This window comes from Bufo bufo, chromosome 1, assembly GCF_905171765.1.
Source record: "Bufo bufo chromosome 1, aBufBuf1.1, whole genome shotgun sequence".
Taxonomy (NCBI): Eukaryota; Metazoa; Chordata; class Amphibia; order Anura; family Bufonidae; genus Bufo; species Bufo bufo.
Window position 1 is genome coordinate 761878246 of NC_053389.1, and position 16577 is coordinate 761894822.

Genomic DNA, 16577 nt, shown 5'->3' on the forward strand with positions numbered 1-16577 from the left:
CCTCCCCAGATCGAAGATGCGGAGAACAACTGTCCAGTGGGACATCATTTTTAGTAAAGTGATCAGAATGGTATAAAAAAAAAAATGAAAGAATTGATACTGTCCCCACCGATCTGCTGTAGGTGCCAGTTCCGCTGCCTACTGGGTCCCTGCTGGTCTCCACTTCCTGATCCAGGCTCCGCACACAGGAAATAGGTGTCCTCCTGCCATTTTCCTGTATGTCAAGCCCGGACCAGACAAGCAGGACCCGATAAGCGTTTAAACGGCAGCGGTCGGAGATCAGTGAGAGCGGGCATTGATTCTTTTTTATTTAACACCATTTTACTAAAAATGATGCCCTGCTGGACAACCCCTTTAAACCGTCACACATTTCTCTTTAAGATCAGGCAAAGACTGTAGACTTAGGCCTCCTGCACACGGCCGTTTTTTTTCCCCGTTTACTGGCCGTTTTTTGCGTTCCGTATACGGTCAGTATACGGAACCATTCATTTCAATGGTTCCGCAAAAAAAACGGAATGTACTCCGTATGTATTCCGTTTCCGTATTTCCGTTTTTCCGTTCTAACATAGAACATGTCCTACTATTGCCCGCAAATCACGTTCCGTGGCTCCAATCAAGTCAATGGGTCCACAAAAAAACGGAACACATATGGAAATGCATCCGTATGTCTTCCGTTTCCGTTCCGTTTTTTGCTGAAGCATCTATTGAAAATGTTATGCCCAGCCCAATTTTATCTATGTAATTACTGTATACTGTATATGCCATATGGAAAAGCGGAACGGAAAAATGGAACAGAAATGGAAACACAACGGAAACAAAAAAATGGAACAACGGATCCGTGAAAAACGGACTGCAAAACACTGAAAAAGTCATACGGCCGTGTGCAATAGGCCTTAAGCTGTGAAATGTTCTTATAGATGTTTCTGCTTAATGTTGTCCCCCTGGATGGTGTGAGTAATGAAATTTCAGAAGCTGGGAATTTAGCGGGCCCCAATTGCGAAAGAATAAATGTAAAGGAATTTAATATTTTGGACATCTTATGGGAATGTTGAAGAATAAAAAAAAAGAAGACAACGAAACAAAAATAAAACCAAGATGGATGGAGACAATTCAAAAAATCAGATTTGCTGAAGAAATTTTTGCGATTGCCTCACCCACCTGAATGGGCCTTGCAGAAATCAATGCACGGGCTGCAGAAAAAACCTTCTTCTAACTGACTTGTAACTACTAAAGAGGTGAGTGTTCCCTAGCCAGAGGCTCGGGGGCCACATGTAGCTTGTGACCCCTTGTGTGTGGCTCACTATGGGAGTCCTGGGTTATGACCATATGTACTGGCAATTGACTTTGCAGATGTATCCTAACACCTCCAAACAGGGCCAATTTGGATGGTATAATACTAGTAGCAAATTTCACAATGACATACTGATCAGCAAATATTTGCAATTCCATTTTTGAGTTCCTCCGCATTTTAAATGTCTCTCCTCCATTTTTGAGTACCATCAACAATAGTTGGATGTGGCTTTCACATAGTACAGAAGAGCTGGAGACCTCCACATATCTCCCAACTTGGATAAAGGCCAAGGAGGGATAATATCAGCACTGCCACAAATTATTTGACACTGAGCCATGCCTCTAATTCCTCCTAATGCCTATCTATACACACCCAAACCTGCCTAGCCCCCTTTGTGCTCCCACACAGTAGTTATGCCACCTTAGTGGCCCTTCACAGTAGTTATGCCCCCTTAGTGGCCCTTCACAGTAGAATGCCCCCTTAGTAGCCCCTTCACAGTAGTTATCCCCCCTTAGTGGCCCTTCACAGTAGATATGCCCCCTTAGTGACCCCACACAGTAGAATGCCCCTTTAGTACCCCCTTCACAGTAGTTATGCCCCCTTAGTACCCCCTTCACAGTAGTTATGCCCCCTTAGTGGCCCGCCACAGTAGTTATGCCCCCTTCACAGTAGTTATGCCACCTTAGTGACCCCACACAGTAGAATGCCCCCTTAGTATCCTCTTAACAGTAGTTATGCCCTGTTAGTGTCCCTTCACAGTAGATATGTCCCCTTAGTGACTCCACACAGTAGAATGCCCCTTTAGTACCCCCTTTACAGTAGTTATGCCCCCTTAGTGGCCCTTTACAGTAGTTTTGCCCCCTTAGTGGCCCTTCACAGTAGTTATGCCCCCTTAGTGACCCCACACAGTAGAATACCCCTTTAGTACCCCATTCACAGTAGTTATGCCCCCTTAGTGGCCCTTCACAGTAGTTATGCTCCCTTAGTGACCCCACACAGTAAAATGCCCCCTTAGTACTCCTTCACAGTAGTTATGCCCCCTTAGTGCTCCTTCACAATAGTTATGCCCCCTTCGTGCTCCTTCACAATAGTTATGCCCCCTCAGTTCTCCTTCACAGTAGTTATGACCCCTTAGTGTACCCACACAGTAGTTATGTCTCATTAGTGTCCTCACAAGCAGTTATGCCCCTTTAGTGACCCCACACAGTAGTTATGTGCCATTGGCTCCTTGCTTCACCATTGCACTCAACTGTGTAAGTTAAGAGTGGGACATAACTCAGCCTTCCTGGGACACTGGGATAGCCTCTAAAATCCTGGACTATGCTGCTGGATCGGACAGTTGGGAGGCATGCCTCCAGTGTTGATATTCCTGACCTGTGTTCAGGATAGGTCATCATTATCAGATTGGTGGGGTCTGACACTGCTGGTGCCAGAAACTTATACAGTGAATGGAGCTAGAAACAGATAGCTCTGTGCACCATGTACTGGCTGCAGTACCCCAGCAGAACCAATACACAGCGGACGGAACTTTCTACTTCTGATTCCGTCCACTGTGTCGTTTTTTTGCCACTGGTGGCTGCTGAAAACAGCTGATCGGTGGGGGTGCCAGTGGTCAGTCCTCCACCAATCTGATATTGATGATCTATCCTAAGGCCAGGTCATCAATGCCTAGACAACGGAAAAGGTCCTTTAAAAGTCAAAGAAAAGACAGCACATTCCAGAGAAACCACTATGTATACAACGGCAATAATAATAATCATCACTCCATATAATGCAAATAAAGAATACTGCTATTCAATTTTCCTTTATGCAGAGCGCCACCTTGTGGTACCTGGTTGTATTGTTGTTTTAACTACTGTAAGAAAAATCTGTGACCATCCTCTGTAAACTGTAAAATGAGGCTTTCCAACCTGTGGCTTCTGAACTACTGTGAAACTGCAGTTCCCAGCATGCCATGACACTAGCACTAACCACCATACCAGTATGTCAAAGTATGGTAGAGTTGATATATTATTCTGTATTATGAATGATGGCAGCCGGAAAATAGGTAGTTGTGGCCACTGATGGTCATTAATCCTTTAACCCATTCCTGACACAGCGATTTTCAGTTTTCGTTTTTAGCTCCCAGCCTTCCCGTGGCCATAACTATTTTATTTTTTCCGTTCACATAGCCGAATGAGGGCTTGTTTTTTGCGGGACAAGTTGTACCTTTTTAATACCACCGTTTAATATTGCAATTTAGTGGGAAGCGGGAAAAAATTCCAAATAGGGTGAAATTTGAAAAAACAAACAAACAAAAAAGCAATCCCGCCACAGTTTTACAGGTTTTATTTTATGGTAAAATGTGGTAAAACTGACTTGTGCTCTTCATTGTCCAGGTCAGCACGATTATGGCGATAGCACATATGAATAATTTTGCTTGTGTTTTAATACTAAAAAAAACTTTTGAAAAAATACATTTTTTCTTGTCATCGCCGTATTCTGACCCCCATAACATTTTTATAGTTATGTGTACGGAGATGAGGGCTCATTTTTTGCAGAACAATTTGTAGTTTTTGCTAATACCAATGTGGGGTGTATATGACTTTTTGATCACTTTCTATTAAATTTTTTGGGGAAGTAAAGTGAATCGGCCATTTTTATTTTTTTTCCCGTTAAGTCATTCAACATACGGGATAAGTTTTTTTTTAAGAATTTTAATAGTATGGGCGTTTTTAATGCCCATGATGTTATTTTTTTAATTATTCATTTATTTTTATTTTGGGGAAAGGGGAATGATTTGAATTTTTATATTTTTTTTATATTTTTCTAGACATTTTTTTACTTTACTTTTTTTTTCTTTTTTTAGGTCCCCGAAGTGGACCACTACTTGCAATCAGGTTACAACCAGACTAACATAATATGCTCCATTATCCTATACAGAAATCGCTATATCACAGTTCAGTGCGGCTACCTACAAGCTCAGGCTCATTATAGTTATCACTGACTCTGGTCATTGCTAAGTGTCAGCTGTAACATACATTCTGCAGATGGTGCAAGCATAGCTCCTGTGTCTACATCATCCAAACACTGTAATTGTACAGTGTCTTGCGCCTAACACATAGTGCCAGCATGTACATGTACAGCATTTTGCGCCAGGGTGGTTCAGACATGTCAGAGGAAGTGGATTTCATGAGCTGGGGCCACTTTGATCATTAGAACAAAGGGTCTACAGCAATCTACCAAGCACAGAGCCCATCAACGCTCAGCTAATAAAGATCTTCTAGGCATGTTGATGGACCACCAAGATCTACTGACATTAATGGCTATGTAGCAGAATACTCGAGTGCTGTTGGCCCCTTCATTCTAATGACTGGTAGAGATCCCAACTCTTGATTCCCACCAGATGTCATCTTCGGACATATCACAAGAGCATCTCGAATGCTTTATTCCCCTAAACCTTTATAGGAGAATTATGCCATCCAAGTCTTTAGATTGCGCTGAATCATGACGAAAATGTGAAGAAGTAAATGTAAAAATTTCTCACCTCATCCTTTGTTTCCTGATTTGGTCTCAGAGTAAGAGAATCCAGTTGTAGTTCTCTGTCGATAAAATCAGAATATAAGAACAGCGGCATAGACAGAAGAGCAAGGACACCATATGAGAAATGAAAATGGGACTCCATAATGGTGGCAATTTTGCCATCCAGGACAGAAGGGCCCCCCTCACCCCAAAAGACCCTTGAGCCAACTGCTAGAAGATCAGACACAGAAGAGGCATAGCCAACAACTTATGTGATATAATTTATGGAAAACTATCATGGATGCTACAGATACACTGACAGAAGGATCAAGAAGTCACAAGACTCACTCTGCAGGACTGTACCCTCCAGTGCTGGCGGGGATCGCTCTGCGTAGGAGACGGAGCCAGGTGGAAGGATCGATGTTCATCTGTCTAGCACGTAGAAATGCTTTTCCTGTGTAGAACATTCACACAACAGAGACATAATTTAATAATTAAATTTACTTTCTATTCATAATGGCAGAACAACAGCAACCTGTAGTTCTCACATACACTCATTGACAAAACACTGGGGTTCCTTGGGCTTCCTAGAGAAAATTATTCTCAGGGTCCAACCCCCATATCAATAAAGTCTAACAGATTTTGATTCAAAGAAATAGAACCTAGTGGCAATGTATTGTCTCCAAAGGCAGCTCCAATTTATTTTTTCTCTCTGAACCTTTGGGGCCCACTAAGGTATCAGACCATGGACCCACTAAAGGATCCTCTGGTACTCTGGTGGGCCAGTCCGACGTTGAATGCACCCAGATAGAAAAGTCAGAATGCTGTAAAACTTGGCATGCAGTTATGTCTAAGGCAGATATGTAAATGATTACATGTGGTCTGATTAGACACTGGGTCCTGCCACAAGAGGACATAAAGAGTGCTTCCCTTGCTGTCCTATAAAAAGGCTCTCAGAGGCTACTTTTGAGTAGTGTACTTCTTGGTGAAAGATTGTTTGATGCTAGACATGCCTCGATGAGGCACTTGAAGACATTTTGCCCAGCTGACAGACTTTGAAAGGGGTTGCTTTCATTGGACTGAGAGAAGCAGCATGGTCATTTTCATGAATTGCCCACCATCTATGCCATTCTGACCTTGCTGTTAGGAGGTGTTGGGAGCAGTGGTTACGTTAGGGCACGCACACATGGCGAACAGGTTCTGGACAGTCCACACAGATCACCAATACACACCCCTGTAAATGCTAGGACCATGTTCAAGTTCTTAGCAGGAAGTAATTTGGTGTTATGGTGCCCATTACGTGTCCTGCCATTGACAGACAGCCACCGTGGCCTTCCTTCCCAGTGGTGTTGGGAATGAGAAACCTGGACTGCTACAGACTGGAACCGTATCGTCTTTAATCACAAATCCAGGTTCTGTTTGGGATCCAAAAATGGTGCGGTTCGAGTATGGAAGCCTCATGGTGAGGGCTAAAATCCTGCCTTTGCTCTAGTGACACTGCCCCAACTGCTGGTGAGATGATCTGGAGAGCCATCACTATGACAGTCGGTCACCCCTAGCAGTGATACGAGGGACACTAACACCTCAGAGATATGTGCAGGACATCCTGCGGCCACATGTTTTCCTCTCATGGTAGGGCTTCCAACTGGTATTTTATCAGCAAGATAATGCTCGCCCGCACACAGCAAGGGTTTCCCAGGAATGTCTCAGATTTGGCAGATTTATCTCCAATTGAGCATTTATGGGACCAAGCTTCGGCAACCTAGGAGTGTGCAGAATCTACAGGCCCAGCTGCAAACGTGCTGCAGGATACCATACAAAACCTGTATGCCTCCATGTCCAACTGTATCTCAGCTTGTATCCAGGCTAGAGGCCGTATCTCATCTCATATCTAGGCTAGAGGCCGTATCTCATCTCATATCCAGACTAGAGGAGGCCCGACAGAGTACTAGAGCCTCCTTTCAATTGTACAGTTTCCCCAATAAACTTCTTTTGTTCCAATATTATAATCACTTACATATCACCATGACATTCACACATAGAAAACCTCATTTAATTCAAACAACTCCTTGTTATTTTTTGTCAGTATTGTACACTGCGCAGGATGTATACATAATCTGTGGGAAAGGAAAGGGCTCTGTCCATAGGGTGGAGGAGAAACACAGAGAGCAGCTCAAGGTTAGGACAGTTGGCTAATGAGATAAAGGTGGAGAAGCAGATGTGAAGAGCTAAGTATTAAAAGATTTAATCCAATCTTAGACAATTATGGTGTGTATCCACAGGATATGCCATTAATATCTGACAACTCGGGGACCTGCACAAATCTCCAGAACCACTGCCTGACGCACTCCTTTCACGTCTATATGAGTCAGAGAAGCTGATTCCTTAAAGGGGTTATCTCATGAAAAGTATTACTAAGAAATGAATAGGACATTTTAATAAAGTATTATTGTAATATACTGCAATAAATTGTATTTGTTATTTTATGTACATTTTTCTGTCTGGTAGCGCCCCCTGCTGTTTATCCTCCTGGTCCTCCTTGTCCTGCATTTAGGGGTGGACTAACATGCTCATTATCTTTCGTGGTCTCTTCCCCCTCCTCACTGCTGGAGTAGTGATCTGATAGGCCTCTTTCAGACGGGCGTTGCGGAAAGATGTGCGGATGCGTTACGGGAACACCTGCGATTTTTCTGCGCGAGTGCAAAACATTGTAATGCGTTTTGCACTCGCGTGAGAAAAATCACGCATGTTTGGTACCCAAACCCGAACTTCTTCACAGAAGTTCGGGCTTGGGATCGGTGTTCTGTAGATTGTATTATTTTCCCTTATAACATGGTTATAAGGGAAAATAATAGCATTCTGAATACAGAATGCATAGTAAAATGGTGCTGGAGGGGTTAAAAAATAAAAATAAAAATAATTTAACTCACCTTAATCCACTTGCTCGCGCAGCCCGGCATCTCCTTCTGTCTCCTTTGCTGAACAGGACCTGTGGTGACGTCACTCCGGTCATCACATGATCCATCACCATGGTAAAAGATCATGTGATGACCGGAGTGACGTCACCACAGGTCCTGTTCAGCAAAGGAGACAGAAGGAGATGCCGGGCTGCGCGAGCAAGTGGATTAAGGTGAGTTAAATTTTTATTTTATTTTTTTTAACCCCTCCAGCACCATTTTACTATGCATTCTGTATTCAGAATGCTATTTTCCCTTATAACCATGTTATAAGGGAAAATAATAATGATCGGGTCTCCATCCCGATCGTCTCCTAGCAACAGTGCGTGAAAATCGCACCGCATCCGCACTTGCTTGCGGATGCTTGCGAGTTTCACGCAGCCCCATTCACTTCTATGGGGCCTGCGTTACGTGAAAAACGCTGAATATAGAGCATGCTGCGATTTTCACGCAACGCACAAGTGATGCGTGAAAATCACCGCTCATGTGAACAGCCCCATAGAAATGAATGGGTCGGTATTCAGTGCGGGTGCAATGCGCTCAACTCACGCATCGCATCCGCGCGGATGACTCGCCCGTGTGAAAGGGGCCATAGAGAAGCAGGTGAAGTGACCCAGGCACCTTTCATCTATTCAAAGTAGAGGTAAGATAAAAAAGAATTTGCAGAATTTCATTTTTGATCCTTTTTTTCAGTAACAGATCGGGTGCAAACAGAGAAACAAAACTCACAGATTCTGCAGTTTTTAGAAATATCTCGTATCTGGTACTAGTGTACTACTGCATGGTTAGGATGTTTTAAGACACCATTTCAGGTTTGCTGAGGCCTTGAGGCGCTAAACACCCCCCAGAGACCCCATTTTGGAAAGTACACCCCTCAAGTTATTCATCTCGGGGTGTGGAGACCATTTTGACCCCAAAGGTATTTCATAGAATGTATTAGAGTTTAGCCTTGACATTTTAAAAATTATAATTATATGTAAATTTAGCTAAGGAGCAGAATTTGACCTTTGGGGTATGGAGCCATAATGGATTTATTTTTCTATTGTCAGCTATGTGATATAAACACATATGACCTTTTGATCACTTTTTCACTTTTTATTCCATTGTGGTCAAAAAACTGTTCGGTCATGTTTTTTGTTTTTTTTGGAATATCATATATAAATTACATAATAATTCTATTCTGCGGGTTTGTGCAATTACGGTGATACCAAATTTAGAAAGCTTTTTTTATTTTTATGTTTTGCTTCATAAAATCCCTTAAAAGAATTTTGTGACGCCTTAGGCCTCATGCACACGACCGTTCAGTTTTTTGCGGTCCGCAAACCGTGGATCTGCAAAAAACGGAAGCCGCCCGTGTTGCCTTCAGCAATTTGCCAGCAATATAAATGCCTATTCTTGTCCGTAAAGTGCGGACAAGAATAGGACAGGTTATATTTTTTTAGCGGGGCCGGGGAACGGAGCCACGGATGCGGACAGCACACGGAGTGCTGTCCGCATTTTTTGCAGCCCCATTGAAGTGAATGGGTCCGCATCCGAGCCGCCAAAACGGCGGCTCGGATGCGGACCCAAACAACGGTCGTGTGCATGAGGCCATATTTTAAGACCCATAACATTTCTTTTTTTTCTTGTGTATGGGATGAGCTATAGTTTTTATGGATACTTTTTGGGGGTAAATATGGTTCTTTGCTTTTTTCCCCCATTATTTTGGGAGGCGAGGATGCTCTCTGATTGATCACTTTAGCCCTGATTTCTGTTCAACCTAAACCCAAATAAAATAAGTTTAAGGCCTCTTTCACATGGGCGTGTGCGCCCCGTTGCCGTATTGCGGACCGCATTTGCGGATCCGCGATACACGGGTGCCGTTCCGTGGGCATTCCGCATCACGGATGCGGACCCATTCACTTGAATGGGTCCACAAATCCGGAGATGCGGAATGGTGCGGAACGGAACCATGGAACGGAACCCTACGGAAGCACTAAGGAGTGCTTCCGTTGGGTTTCGTCCCGTACTTCCGTTCCGCAAAAAGATAGAACATGTGCTATCTTTTTGCGGAACGGCCGGATCGCGGACCCATTCAAGTGGCTGCCCCACGGACTGTGCTCGTGCACTGTGGCCCGCATTTTGCGGGCCACAGCACGACCACGGGGCACACACGCCCGTGTGAAAGAGGCCTAAATCAAAAGGGATGTAAGCTTTAGGCCTCATGCACACGACCGTTTTTTTTGCGGTCCGCAAAACGGATTTCCGTTGTTCCGTGATCTGTGACCATTTTTTCTTCCTTGGGTCTTCCTTGATTTTTAGAGGATCCACGGACATGAAAAGTGAAAAAAAAAAAAAAAGTCAAGTTTGCATTGAAAGTGATAGGAAAAACGGACACGGATCACGGACGCGGATGACTATCTTGTGTGCATCCGTGATTTTTCACGGACCCATTGACTTGGGTCCGTGAACCGTTGTCCGTGAAAAAAAAGTCAATGGGTCCACGAAAAAAAACTGAAAACGGAACAACGGCCGCGGATGCACACAACGGTCGTGTGCATGAGGCCTTAAGAACATGGAGGAAAGCAGAGAGAGGGCCTGCAGACCAAGCTGTCATGGATTTCACACTGGACTGAGCAGACTGCAATGTCTGAGAATACATGCAGGCTGCAGAAGAGAAACTGTTAAGAAGTTTTAATAACTTTTAAGAATTTTTTTTTTGTAAAAAATAATAATAATAATTTTTGCCAAAAAGTACATGTATTTTAGTAAATTAAGTTCCAGATGATAGGGGCAGCATGAGAGAAGCCCTACAGTTGTAGATGTGAGACGGGTATAAGGGAGGACTGGAGAGGTTAGTGAGGGGAGTAGTTGAAGATGAGGATATAACATGTGCACAGTCAATGATATGCATCAGTAAATGTAAATGTGCAGACTACTGTACAGGGCTGACTTTAGAGGTGTACGATCTGTATGGGCACAGAGGGGGCATTATCCATCCAGAAGGGGGAGCCACTAGTGTACTGTCATTCCAGGCTGGGGAGTACTCTATATGTGTGAAGCCGTTGATTGGTCACTGTATACTGGTATTATTTGGGCACTGTATGGTAGTAAATTCTGTGTGGCACTGCTACTTGGACCTCTGTACAGCATATGATTTTTTGCAGTGTAACACGGTTACAGTGTTATCTAGGCAACTGTATGGAAGTATTATTTGGTCAATATTTGGCACTTTTATTTGGGCGCCATATTGTATTTTTAAGTTAATTTGCATTATACAAAGACCTTGTTCTTTAGAGAAAATCTTCTTCTGTCGGCGTAGTTTGGAGAACCTTTCAATCACAGGATTATAAAACGTCACCTGAAATACAGCAGATATATGTTCATATATACCATAGGTCATGTCCATATGGAGATATCACTTAAAGAGCACCTGTCAGTAGACTCAACATCATTAAACCAAGTGTACTGCATACTGATCTTGTTGAGTAAAATTATACCTGGCTTGGGAATATGAGTTGCGGAGTTCCCAAGAAAAAATACTTATTTGTGCAAATGAGGGATTCAGTGCACAAAAGTAGGTGGTCAGTGCCAGAAAGCTGAGGAGCTGAGGTGCGCCTAAAGGCTTTTGCAGTGACCCGGTGGTTCACTGCTAAAGGGGGGGTTAATGGTATATGCTCTGCATTGTAATTCCCTAAGACTATATATGGGAGGGAGAGAGTTAATTTGCCAGCCCTAGATTCAGTTTCTAGGTGCGGGCTGGTCCCACCCCTTCTGATCTGTGGGCTGTGTGTAGTTAGTTTGTAGCGTAGTGTGGAAATTGCAAGGACAAACAGCAGACAGGGACACACCAGCCCTGTAAGCCAAGAGCAGCCAGAAAAGTGACTGTAATAGGTGCCAGCCTCTGAGGGTAAGTAAACTTGAGCATAACAGAAAGTTTATTATCCATTTCAAGGGACCGTGCATGGAAAAAAAATTCTGTGAAGGTAATACATGTATGTTGACTATGGACATCACTGCATTTTGCTTAGGGTTAAAAGCTTCAGGTCTCCTACCATACTGAAGAGCCAGACTGGTCATCTGTTAAAGATTACACCCCGCAGCTGGGCACTGTAGAAATACAGATTGAACTACAGAATATAGAGAGTGAGAGATAAATCTTGGCCTGGGAAGATTGCTCGGATTAACTGGAAAGGGACCATATTACCCATTCATCTCTATATATAGCCTTGGGAAAACTGTCTATGCAACTTGTAAAGACAGTGCCTACTCGTGCGAGTGCCTGTATGTACCATCTGTCGAGTAGAGTTGATCTCATCCTTGTGCTGCATCATCACCTGCACTGCCAAGGCATTATATTCTGCCACCTCAAGGGACCCCTGCCTTGAATCCCATAAACCCACCCACAACAAGAGCACCCCACCTACTATAATACAGGAGGCCCCAAACCAGGGTGTGACCCGAGGGGAAGAAAGGGTGTATTCCTCACTTCACTGCATGTCCCAGGAAGTGCCAATGTAAGGACCGCCACTGTAAATACTACCACCACAGTGTTCGTCACTACTACCACTCTTGTCCTGTTCCTCTTCCCTCCTGGGCTTGCTGCACTATGGCCACATCCCTTAGTCCACTGAAGCCCTTATTTGCATAGAGAATACAATTATTTTTATACTCTTTTCTGTAGCAGTTTTGCCTCCTCTGCTCCACTCTTAACATATCTGTGCTTTTTTTCATACATGTTATCACGCCTTATCTCAACCTCTCTATCTTTCAGGGAGTGTATCACGCCGCCATTTTAAGTCATACGCTCCATGAGAAGTATAACATTTCCACATGAGAAACCACTGATAAGCTGATAGGTGCAGCCGAATCTACAGTGAACCTGAGACTGGGACTTGGAATCTGAATAAACAATCTAATTTACACACGTGGACAAAATTTATGGTATCTTTCCGTTAAAGAAAGAAAAACCCCCGACGGTTACTGAAATAACTTGAAACTGACAAAAGTAATAATCAATAAAAAAAATTACTGAAAATCAGACATTGCTTTTGAATTGCTGTTCAACAAAATAATTTTGAAAAACAAACTAATGAAACTGGCCTGGACAAAAATGATGGTACCCTAGAAAAGATTTTAAATAATTTCAATAATTTCATGTCATACGGACATGTTAAACTAAGGTGTGCCCTTTAATTGGCATCACATGTGTCTTCAAACTTTTAATCAGTCAGTCTGCATATTTTAAGGGTGAAATGTAGTCACTGTGCTGTTTGGTATCATGGTGGTGGGTACCACAAGAAAGCTAAGGAGAGAGTTGTCTCAGGGGATTAGAAAGGTAAATGCCTTCTCCAGACAGCTTGATGTTCCTGTTACTACAGTTGCACATATTATTCAGAAGTTTTAGGTCTATGGGTCTGTAGCAAACTTCCCTGGACCTGGCCACAAGAGAAAAATTGATGACAAATTGAAGAGAGGGATAATATGAATGGTAACCAAAAAGCCTAGAACAACTTCCAAAGAGATTAGAGGTGAACCCCAAGGTCAAGGTACATCACTGTCAGATCACACCATCCGTCGCTTTCTAAGACCAAAGTGGACTTAACATAAGACAACTGAGGAGGAAACCCTTATTGAAAGTAAATCATAAAAAAACAAGACTGGAATTTACCAAAATGCATATTGAAAAGCCACAAAGGTTTTGGGAGAATGTCCTTTCAACAGATAAGACAAAACTGAAGCTTTTTAGCAAGTCACATCAGCTCTATGTTCACAGATGCAAAAATGAAGAATACAAAGGAAAGAACATTGTACCTACTGTGGAACATGGAGGAGACTCGGTTATGTTTTGGGTCTGCATTGCTGCATCTGTTCCAGAGTATTTTTCATTTGTGCAGGGTACAATGAAATCTCAAGACGACTATCAAGGCATTCTGAAGTGAAATGTGCTGCCCAGTGTCAAAAAGCTTAGTTGCAGTTCATGGGTCCTCCAATAGGACCCAAAACTCACAGCTAAAAACATCCAAAAATGGCTAAGAGAAAAGCATTGGACTATTATGAAGTGGCCTTCTGTGAGCCCTGATCTAAATTCTATTGAACATATGTGGAAGGAACGAAAACATGCAGCCTGGAGAAGGTACCTGAGATAGCTGGAGCAATTTGCTAATGAAGAGTGGGCCAAAATACCCGTGGACAGATGGAAAAGTCTCATTGAGAGTTACAGAAATTGCTTAATTGCAGTGATTGCCTCAAAAGGTTGTACAGCAAAATACTAAGTTCAGAGTACCATCATTTTTGTCCAGGTCATTTTATTAGTTTGTTTAAAAAAAATAAAATCATTCTGATGAACCACAATTCAAAAGCCATGCATGATTTTTATGAGTTGATTTTCAGTAAATTTGTATTTATTTAATTACTTTTGTCAGTTTCAAGTTATTTCAGTGACCATAGTGAGTTTTTCTTTCTTTACTGGAAGGATACCAACAATTTTGTCCACATGTGTATACCACTAGCAGCCATAACCTGAATACATTGATTATATCTGGGTTATTTAGTATGTGACACACACAGTTACTATTACACGTGGTCACCACAGTAATTAGCCTAAACAACTACACTTAGATCTGGCGGTGTGGTGTTCTTTGCCTTACCTCACATAAAAGGGTTCCTTGCGGTTCCAGTTCCAGATACGTCTCTTTCCTTTGGTCATCCAGAAATTCTTCTAGTTTCACATATTTGATAGCGCAAAGTGAGCGGAAATCTCTCCTGTACACAGAGACCTGCAGCTCACGAGACTGTAACCAGAGGATACACAATACGCAAGAGTTAATGCAAGCATTGTGGACATTGTCAGAAGGGGTATACTGAAGTTATGGTATGAGACTCTTCAGACCAGGTCATGTCTTAAGAGGTCATGTCTGAAGACGTATACTGAAGCTATGGCATGAGACTCTTCAGACCAGGTCATGTCTTAAGAGGTCATGTCTGAAGACGTATACTGGAAGCTTTGGATGGTGTGTTCATACTTTAAGACCAGAGACTGATCATATTTCGGTGGCACTCAGACTGTAAGGTATGGAGGAGACCCCCTGAAGAACTGCTTCAGTTGTATTATTTGCCAGCATTATGCCCCTTCCATTGTTATGCTCACCCTCTCCAGTTGTAGCTTGAACACCTGATCCCAAGTGTCTCGCCCTTCTGTCTTCCACGCCGTCTGCCCGACCACTACATTATCCAGACGTAAAACTACGCTGATGTCGTCTGGGGACACAAACAATAAGGGACAGGATCAACAACTGCATATACAGTAGGTATGCTGTTCATACGCATCATTAGTACCTCCTTAGTAACGATCTTTAGATCTTTGCTAAGAAGACTCTTTACACCCGGTTTTCTAGTACAAAGAAACATCTTTCTCTAATAAAGTATATTACGAAAATGTTTACTGTCCCTACACTATTGTAATACACTGAAACAACACTTGAAGTAAAGCCATAGAGAACCGCTTTAACTTCTATCAGTTGAAGTTGCTAGTATGAGATAACTTTATTGTTAAAGTCCTGAAGATATTAAAGATGTCTATGTTCTTTACTGTTATGGGATGCATACGGTATTTAACAATATATATTTTTTTGTTACATGAGCTGACTTACTTTTCAGCTTTTTTTCTGACTATAATGTTCAGGTTTATCTCTATATACCAGTACATTATGCCTCATGATTGGTCACTGTTAGTGTTTCTTCCTTCTCTTCTGTAGGTCTCTAATTTGAGCCCCAGGAGGGACAATTCATATGCAGCGGCTCAAACGTAAATAGATGTAAATGTATAGAGCTGTCCTCTGGGTAGAAGAGGGAAGTAACTGGTTTCCCCTTCCTCCCATAAAACATGGCTAGTCTGTGCAGAGGAGAAACTACACAGGATGTTAATTAGAGGAAGACAGTAGCAGTGGGCGCTTCTTTCCTCTAGTAGGCCCTAGCCTCTCCCCAACCCATTATCAGCACCAACCTTGCATGAGGGCAATAAACTGAATCTCCACTTTGTAGGCCAAAGTATTAGAGAATCCTATAAATAATTTCCTAATGCGTAATAGAAAGCCTGTGAAGCCTCTCTTCTGCTCCACAGATAGTAGATAGAAGGGTGTATAATTACTCATTTTTATTTTAGATGCTTTTGGTCAATACAAATGGTGGCAAAAGTGTGTATGGCCTGTCCAACAGTTTGGAGAAAGCTTTTTCCCCAGACTCTGAACCAGTGGCTTAACTAGAATTGACAGGGCTCCATTCCTGATCCATTTGTTTTCGGGCAGATATGCTGCTGCCAGAGGGGTCTTCTGCTGAATGAGCTTTTCCGCCAAGTGTACAGCCAGTATACATGTATAGCTTATTGTAGAAGTAACATGTATATATGCTATACTGTACAAAATGTACAAAATATGATACTCACTAGAAGGGTCATCACTGCGGCTCAGGCTGGATGCTCGTGAATACATACTCCGTGATGTTCTCGCTTTCAGTGTCTTTCCTTCCACTGGGTTGTTTCCAGGTAACCAGACAGTGAAACTCCTTGTACGACCTGGGACAGAGTCTAAAAGGTCTGTACATCCCAAGAGCCGAACCTGTAGCACCCCTGCATTAAGACGTTGAAGTTAGAAAGGCAGTGACTCGCTGGTTCCCTTCTAAAGGGTTAATGTTATGGTTCATTAGTACTAAAGCTGCGAAAATGTTTACTGTAATGCTAACTAGACTAGGAAATAGTTAACTAGCAGTCTTTAGTGTTAGTTGCGGGTAGTGGACTGGTCCTATTTCCCCTGCTTAGGGAGTCTTCTGGTCAACAGGCAAGACAGAAGACC

General features: G+C 42.7%; 1 protein-coding gene across 1 annotated transcript in view; it reads right to left on the reverse strand.

Annotated features, from left to right (window-relative positions):
- LOC120986220 (serine/threonine-protein kinase N1-like) overlaps positions 1-16577 on the reverse strand; it is a 70510-nt gene that overhangs the window by 23374 nt on the left and 30559 nt on the right. The window contains exons 7-12 of the mRNA XM_040414659.1: positions 16172-16354; positions 14879-14988; positions 14379-14522; positions 11014-11089; positions 5141-5246; positions 4818-4872 (exon numbers count right to left, since the gene is read on the reverse strand). Of these exons, the coding sequence (XP_040270593.1) occupies positions 4818-4872; positions 5141-5246; positions 11014-11089; positions 14379-14522; positions 14879-14988; positions 16172-16354 (674 nt within the window). The remainder of the gene's footprint in view (positions 1-4817; positions 4873-5140; positions 5247-11013; positions 11090-14378; positions 14523-14878; positions 14989-16171; positions 16355-16577) is intronic.